Here is a 9,294-nt window from a genome sequence, read left to right as displayed (position 1 = left end):
ATGGATAATATTATGGCTACTATTGGTCTTCTGTCATTATACAAAATCTTATGAGTACTATAAATCTACAGTCACAGATCTACACCTCGAAAAAGATGAAAATTTTGGCTAACCTTTTCTTGTTCAGCTCTCTTACGAACAGCAGCTTCTTCTTCTGCATGTATCCTGTAACGCTCAAGAATTTCTTCTAGACTGTAGCACCAGGAACATATAGCGTTGCAGAATGTCAAAAACATTATATTATAAAACTTAAACAGAACAACAAAACTCAAATAAACAAGGTGATTTGGTTCTATTTGAACAATTAGAATTTTCACTTGAATACTTTGCTAATAAGTTCACTAAAGCATTGAACTATGTAGTGAATACATATACGTGAGGATCCTTTTGTGCTATAGGATATCCTCGTGCTGATACAATCAACTCGCATAATACCAGTGCACCAAAACAAGACAAAATAGAACAGAAAAACACCAACAAAGGAGATGAAGAAAATGAGAGGGGGTTGAGGTCACTAATAGGTACAATAACTTTTTTTTTTTTTTTTTTTTAATGACGGGGAACCTCGACAGGGTAGGGCCCTTCGGACCCACCCCTGGAAAGTAAATCTCGGACCCGTGCACTGCACCCTCGAAAGTTTCAATAACAATCGGGGTATAGACAATGAGAATGCTTCTACTCTCTTCAGAAGAAGCAGCCATTTAGCTAGATTTTGCAATATTGCACTCTTCATGTTAAAAAAGTGAAGTCCTGTCTGATTCTTTAAAAGTTATTGCGCCAAAGAGACCTCTAAGAATATGCTTGCAGAGAATGGCCTTTGTTGCAAGGCAAGGACTTTTGCATTGCAACGTATATTCCATTTTCAGAATCTACACACAACTGACTTAACTGAGCATCCAACTCTGCAGAAATTTGGATTTGGAACGTAAGCTAAGCCACTATTTCTGTTTTTAATAGCCTTAGTTTTGATCTAAATGTACGCCACTATTTCATTGCCAAGACCTCCTATTTTCAACCTCATTTCTTACTTGAGTCCATGGCAAGCGTCTTTTTCAAGATGGTATATATTCCATGAAGCAGCATAGCACATAGATTTCTATTAACTATAGCGCCCAAACCATTATTAAGACCTGAAAACCAAGCAATAAAAGCTTACTACTTCCTCCAATTACTTGTTTGTATTGCTTCTGATTTGGCCTTGTTCGGTGATGGTTTTGAAAACACATTTGTCTTCTAAACCAAAAACACACTTTTCTCAAAATCATTCACAATCAATTTAAAACACAAGATTTTCTAGATGTAAATCCAAAAAAAAAAAAAACCCTTCTCACCTTTTTTTCTTTTTTTTTTTTTTTTTTTTATAAGAAATGATGATATAAAACAAAAGCGTAGAGGGGCACAACCCATATACACGGGAATTATAAAAAGAGAGCGTAACCCCTTCTCACCTTTATATCACATCAAAACACTTTTTCAAACCAAAACAAAAAATCACTTTTCAAAACTATTCTCAAACATATAAGGAAAAACACTTTTTAAGGAAAAACAAAAATTTTTTATTTTCTAAACAAAAAACACATTTTTCTCAAAATCTTTATCAATCAATTCAAAACACTTTTAAATGTAGACCCCACCAAAAAAAAAAAAAAGCACTTCTCACGTGTATATCACATCCAAACACTTTTTCAAAACTACCATCAAACGTACAGCGTTATAAACACTTTATAAGCAACATCAGTTTACCACTCCCTCCAATAAAACCATGAAATTCTTTTATTTTCCAAGTTCTACTTGTCTCTTGTTGCAGTGACGTAAATTACCCAAAAGGATGAAGGATTCTTTAAATTTGGAAACTCTTCAACTTTGCAATAACATAGCCATGCCTCCAAAAACAGAGTAGATATTGAAACATTGATGATATCATATCATAGTGAAAGAGGCTATAGGTGATAGCGAACTCTTTTTCTAAGCCAAGGGATAAGAATTTAACCGACTCAAAGAAACCACGCAAATCTAAACTCACTAGCAGTGAAAAATTGCTATTAATTTTTCTTTTTATTTTTTATATTCCATTATATATATATCGAACGCATTAAATTTGCAATAATAAATATTTTCTTGTCTTCCGGTCCTATTTAAAAAATAAATAAATACAAAGATAATATTAGAATAGCTTATGCCCTCAATGGGGTTCAGTTCAATATTATTATTATTATTTTGGTGTTCTGATTTTATTAGATTTTTATTCTTTAAAGAAAAATATAATATTAAGATATTTTATGCAGTCAATGAGTTTTAACTTAAATGACACCTTCCCTACAATACGGGTAGTATCATGAGTTCTAGCCACTAGTTTATCCGATTTTTCTAAATTTCTATTTGAAATAGCTAATTATGGCTACTTTTTTTCTATTTTAGTTAAAAGACTTTTTAAATATCTGATTATCTATTAATCCATTCTTTTTTCTATAACATTTAAATACTTTGTCTTTATTCAAGAAAGAGAGATGAATTAAAAACTAAATAAATAAATTGTGCTACAATTCTCCAAAATTGGAGAAGAACTATAGCTCAAATGCATTTTACATATGTAAGGTGATTTTGAAGGTTTCTATCTAAAATTTAGATAATAATTCATTTTCCATATGCCTAATTAGTAGGCAACCTCTATGCTTAAATAAGCCTCAAACTAGGACATAAAATTTTCTTCCCTAAATACCCTTACCGTTATTAAAAAGAGAAATACTAAATACTATAATTATATCAAACATTCATCCAACAAGGCTGATGTGGCACTACCAACTAACCCTTGAATTAATCCTTCTTAAATAAAAAAGATCTAGTGGTTGATATGGGGTGCCACGTTAACATTGTTAAACAATTGTAAGATAATAGTATAATATCTAGCATTACTCTATTAAAAAATAACTACTTGGGAAAAAAAAAAAACAATTATTAAAAACATTAAACAAAAAAGAAAGAACAACCGAAAATACGAAAAGAGGTGGCCCTTTTCGTATTTGCCCCCTTAATATTATTTTCAAATGGTTATTTTTTATGTTTTTAATAATTTCAAGAGTATTTTGGAAAGAAAAACACACAAGTGTTTAATTTGACACATGATGGTAGTATGGGGGGCCCTAGTGTCACTTTTAGAGTTTGGATGCGTAAATGAAAAAACGGTTGTAGTACATGGGACTATAGTTTCTTAAAGTTTATTCATCACATTTTGTTCTTACAATTTTTGTGAAACTTTAAGTGGACTTTTTAGTAGTTCGGGGAAAAACATGTTTCACAACAACTTTGTTTTCTATTCTTAAGTCAAAGATATTAACAAACAACCGAAAACACTCTTCAAAACACAAACTATTGTCACATTTATGTCACATCATAACATTTTTTCAAACAAAAAACACCTCCCCCCTCAAGAAAAAAAGAACACATTAATAAACATACCTTTGTTTTTCTAGGCAAGGACTAGTTGATTTATTTGTTTGAAACAATAACTTCTTTTAGTTTCAATAATCACATAGGGGTGGAACTTCAAGGAATGAGATTTTTTTTTTTTTAATGGTAATCAAAGGAATATTATAAAAAAAGCGTAAGACACCCTAAGCATACACGGAGTATACAAAAAAGACATCAAAACAGAAAAAATAAGAAAAACCTGCAAATGTGATTATAATAATATAGGAAAAGAAAACAAGCCTCTCTTTTTTTTGGTATTTCTAGTTTAATACAAGAACTTCCATATAACCAAAATAAAGAAGGAACTATCTCATGCTGGAGTTCTTAGGTGGTAGACAAATAGCCATTTTCCATCATGCAGCCCCTTTTGCAAGATGACCAAATTTAAGTGAATTTAGCCAAACTCTAGAGGCCTGTCACCAGAAGAAAAGATTAATATACATTCATTGTGCGACACAGTAATTGCTCGATAATGTATTTAAACCCAAAGCATAACTATAAAGCTGCTTCATTCTTTTGAAAAACGAACTAGATTATTTGAGTCCAGATTCACCAAATTACAGATTGGAAGCTAAGCGATTGAACTAAGTCAAAGTAATTTAGATATTTGGTGCTTTGAAGTATATGAACATAATTGAATCAATCAACTTATTCACAGATTATCAGCATAATTCCAAAAAAAGTAGTCAATATTCAATTGAAATACCCTAGAATCACTTGTATAGCCCAACCCTATTTAATACACAATCAATGTGGGACTTAGCACATAAATGCTTTTATAATTCATCAATCCAATGTGGGACTTAAGTTTCACAATCCAAGGTATCAAAATCCCCTCCATTCAAATTCATGACATCTTTTTCATAGTCCACATCAAACTGTAGTGCCCCAACACTATATGGTGTTATTGGACTCCAATACCATTTGTCACATCATAGGGAAGCACTAGTCATATATGTTTTATACCTCAAATGTGGGACTTAAGTGTCATAATCTAGGGTATCAAAATCTCCACTCAAATTTGTGACGTCTTTGTTAGGGTTCACGTCACACTGTAGTACCCCAGCACCATATGGTGTTACTAGATTGGCTTTGATATCATTTGTCACGTCATAAGGAAGCACTACTCAAATTTGTTTTATACCCGAAATGTACTAGTTAAGTTATAATTAAAACACCCTAAAGTCATTAATACAATCCAGTCTCATCTAGTATACCACCAATGTGAGACGATGTATAGACACACCTTTATAATCCACTTGTCCAATGTGAGACTTAACTATTACAATTTTGGGTTATCACACCTAGTTACAAGTTACGGCAAAGGCCTAAGTAGTTATGTTTTCAAGTGGAAGTACAATTGTCTTCATCAATTGGTCATATGCTTTATGGTGATGATATTTCAAATTTTTGTGGGATGAACAACATGAAATAAAAATTGGTGTTTCTTATGTATTTTTAAGTTGTTTCAAGGTTAGAAGATAACATTTACCTTTCTTTGATAGGTAATCAAGCGCATATTATAAAAAAGCGTGATGCGCCCCTAAGTATACTGGAAGTATACACAAGGACACCAAGTAAAAGAACAAAAGCAAGAAAAACAAAGGAAAACCCAAAACCAACAAAGCAACCCAAAACAGACACGAAACCCAAAAACCCACAAGGAACCCTACACCTTCTTGCCTTTACCACAGTTGGACCCCTCATAATTAATAGAACTCTTCAAGTATGTTATCTATAGAAGATAACATTTACTTTATAAACAAGGTTAAAGAATAACTAAGCAAAACGAGCATAGAAGCCTAAAATATTTTACAAATGTCTGGAGTCTCTCAGTACAAAGTCTGGAATATATCTAACATTATTAAGTGTCCTCACAATGGCTTACCTAAATTTTATGGTACATATTCCAATGGATTACCTAGCATCACTACCCATTAGAACAATACCAACATTATTGGATTTAAACGTGTCAAACCACTACATATTCGGAAACATATAATATGAGCAAGCAGAATTCAAAACTCAAGAGTCTATGAGAGAATATGTACTTAAGGAAACTGAGAGAGAAAATCTACACTAACCTAATTGTCATTGGACTCATCATTGACAACATTGACCAAGTCCGCGAAACTTTTCTGATTCTTTTCATCTTCAAAATCTTTTTTCAACACCCTGCAAAATCATCTATAGTGTCATTTCTTATGACAATAATAACACTCCACATCTTTTGCATCTGACCATGATTCTTCATCCTTTAAGATTACCTACTTTCGTCATTCTTCCACTTAGACTTACTCTTTTTGCACATTGGCTAAAACCTTGCCACAAGCCCATCAACCTAATCATTGACATGTATTCTTCTCGTCTCATGTGACAAGAGAGTTTCAGTCACCTCTTCCAACTCCAAAGAGTCTTTCCCATACAATAATGTTGTAACCAGGAGATCATATGAATAGGAAAATGATGCCAACAAAAGTATCACTTTATCTTCTTCCTCAATCTTCACTCTAAAGTTTAACAATTATGTATTCGACATGTTAAACTTGTTGAGGTGCTCAAGTTGATCCATATTTTCCTCCATCTGTAATCCATATAACTGCTTCTTCACGTACAACTTATTCATCAAATTCTTTTGCCATATACAAACTCTAATTTCTACTAAATTGTTTATGCCTTCTCTTCATCAATCACATTATAAATAACTTCATCTAACAAATTAATACGGGTTGCAGTGGCCGCTTTGGCATCCATTTCTTCCCACTCACAACCGTCTGTCTGTTGGGGTTTCTTGGCCTTTCCTGATAATGCCTTGTATGCTACATGCTTAATCAAAAGATCTTTCATCTTTCTTTGATAAAGAGAGAAATTGTTATTACTATTGAACTTCTCAACTTCATACTTGGTGCTTGCCATATTTACCATAATCTTCAATTTGAATACCAAACTTAGCTCTGATATCACTTGTTGTACAAAAGATCATAGTTAAGGTAATTAACACAGCAATTACACATAAGAACACCAGAATTTATGTGGTTCCCTCAATGTGAGGTATGTCCACAAATAAAGGCGATTGTGAATAAACTCATTGACACATAAAAGAGATTCTTCCCCAAAGAAGAAAACAAAATGACAAACTTTTCTTTGCATGGAAACAAGCGGCAATTGGTCTCTCTCTATTTTTCTCACACTCAACTTTCTCTTGTTGCGGCGCCTCCGACAAGAAACAAAGACGTTTTCTCTTATGCGATCCCGCAAACAAAAGAAAAGAAGTTAAGCAATACTCTTCTTTGCTGCAAAAATCAGAAGGACCGAAAACATGCTTTTGTAAGCCTGAAACTCTGTACAAATTGACAAAAGAACACCAACATACTCCTAAACCATAAAGAATAGTAAGTGAGATCCATTGGCTTGATGTTCAAGTCACAAACGTCCAACACTATGTTTGATAGCATTACTCATATCATTAAGAGTGTTTGATATGTGCGTGATTTGGGATGATGCAGTCCACCTAGCCCTTCCCGTCATTACCCTCAAGAATGATCACAAAACTTCTTCGCCCTCTACCTCTATATTCAGATAACTCCAAGAAGTTTCCCTAAGAATTGTTTCTTCTCTGCATCACATATGCAAAGCCACCGAAGCGAAACGTTCTCCAATTTTCACGTACCGTCTCGCCTGTAGTAAGAAAATCCCATGCAATCAATAGCCAAAACATGGTCTGCCAAGCCATGATCACTGATCTAGAGACCCTTCTACTTTGTTCAACCATTTGAACGCCTCCATTCACATCAGACTGAATCTCAAATGATTTAGATTCCACGTAAAAGAAACCCAAGTAACCCATCGCTAATGCTAACAGAAAACAAACTCAACTACTTCCGGTTACAACCTGCTTCCAGTGACGGCCAGAGAGAACTCTCCTTCACAACCTTGTCCCATACTAAAAAGTTAAAATTTTTGCTCCATAATGGACATACTAAAATTTCCACTCCCCTTCCCTTCTCACTCTAGAGGAATACAACAAAGTGCAAAAGGAAGCCAAAACCTCCACCTCCCAATCATGAGCCGCACGAATAAAGCTAACATTCCATTGAAGTAATCCACTAGAGGAGTCCAAATAAACTGCAACAGACGCATCCAAGAGAAATGTTATATAAATCCGGGAAAGCTTCCTTGAGGGTCATCCTTACGCACCACACATCATCCCAAAATTTGATCTTGGACCCATCTCCAAGCTCAAGTTTGGTATGGCTACAAAACAACCTCCACCCCTTCCTAATATTCTTCCCAAGCCCCACCCCATGCGTCCCGGGGGATCAATAGAATACCACCCGCCCCAAGCACTACCAAATTTAGTGTCTACAACAACTTTCCACCATGCCTCTCTCTCATGCACATAACCGAACAACCACTTTCCTAAAAGGGCCGTATTGAACAACTTCAAGTTTTGAATCAACAATCCTCCCTCAGAAATAGAAGAGCAAACTTTGGTCCAGATAACCAGGTGATATTAAAAATCTTCACTTGTCCCTCCCCATAGAAAATCTTGTTGGAGCTTCTTTATACGATTTGCCACTCCAGCATGAATGGGGAAAAGAGACAAGAAGTACGTAAGTAAGTTGGAGAGAGTGCTCTTAATATGGGTAACCCTACCACTCTTAGACAAATACAACATTTTCCAACTAGCCAACCGACACTCAATCTTTTCCACAATGCCAGCCCAAATAGACTTAGCCTTGTAACAAGCCCCCAGCGGAAAACCAAGACACTTCAAGGGTTGGCCCCACTTCAAGGGTTGCCAGCAGCCCATCCACATTTTCCACATTACCCACGGGAACCAAAACTAACTTGGCCAAATTAACCTTTAACCCAGAAACAACTTCCAAACATACAATTAAAACACACAGATGGTGAAGATGGTCAGGGTTGGCCCCACAAAAAACCAAAGTATTATCTGCGAACAATAAGTGAGAAATATTAACCATATTGGAGGGCCTAGAACCCACAGAGAAGCAGAAGACCCATGTTCGATAGTAGCAGTAATCATTTTACTCAAAACCTCCATAACAACTGCAAAAAGAAGAGGAGACAAAGGATCACCCTGCCTCAACCCACGAGAGCTACTACAGAAACCAGACAAAGTGCCATTGACCAAGATGGAGAAACGCAACGAAGAGATGCAGTGCTCTATCCAAGAACACCTTTTCTCCCCAAAGCCGCACCTTCTCAACATATACAATAAGAACTTCCAGTTGATGTGATCATAGGCCTTCTCAATATCCAATTTGCAAAGCACCCCTTGTTTGCCACACTTGTTTCGACGATCCAAACATTCACTAGCTATGAGAATTGAATCCAGAATTTGCCTACCCATTACAAAAGCATTCTAAGGCTTTGAGATAATCTTCTTCACAACCCTTCTTAATCTATTAGTTAGAACTCTCAAGAACCAAGAAAGGACGTTGGAGGAGCTCAAGTCTTTTTTCTTTTCTTCCCTTTTTTTTTCTTGGACTGCTACGTTTTAAGCTCCCTTAGTGAATACTTTTAATGATTTTCTTGTTCTTTTTTCTTCTTTTTCTTAGGCGTTCTCTTGTATATTTTATGTGTATTATGGTTGTGCTTGCGCCCCTCTACGCTCTTTGATATGATTACATTACTTTTTTTTGATACGCAGTGTTGTATATATCCAAAAAAAGCGCAAAGCGCCTCTAAGTACACAAGAAAGTATACATAGGTAGCCTAACACAAGCCCGAAAACACAGCCCAAGATGACCCAACCCAAAAAACCCAACAAGAAGCCCCAGCCAAACAGAAAACCCTAAA

At 35.2% G+C, this 9,294-nt stretch overlaps 1 protein-coding gene across 11 annotated transcripts in view; it reads right to left on the bottom strand.

Annotated features, from left to right (window-relative positions):
• Nucleotides 1-9,294, bottom strand: part of LOC132187924 (agamous-like MADS-box protein FUL-L) — an 82,808-nt gene that overhangs the window by 67,200 nt on the left and 6,314 nt on the right. For all 11 annotated transcript variants that reach the window (XR_009440854.1, XM_059602364.2, XM_059602346.2 and 8 more), the window contains exon 2: nt 114-192. Coding sequence is in view for 10 of the 11 variants with exons in the window: in XM_059602364.2 (XP_059458347.1) it covers nt 114-192 (79 nt within the window). In the remaining variant the exon portion in view is untranslated. The remainder of the gene's footprint in view (nt 1-113; nt 193-9,294) is intronic.

The sequence above is a fragment of the Corylus avellana genome, chromosome 2, assembly GCF_965113065.1.
Source record: "Corylus avellana chromosome 2, dhCorAvel1.hap1.2, whole genome shotgun sequence".
In the NCBI taxonomy this organism is placed as follows: Eukaryota; Viridiplantae; Streptophyta; class Magnoliopsida; order Fagales; family Betulaceae; genus Corylus; species Corylus avellana.
The sequence above is the reverse complement of the archived record's forward strand: the minus strand, read 5'-3'. Positions and strand labels throughout refer to the sequence as shown.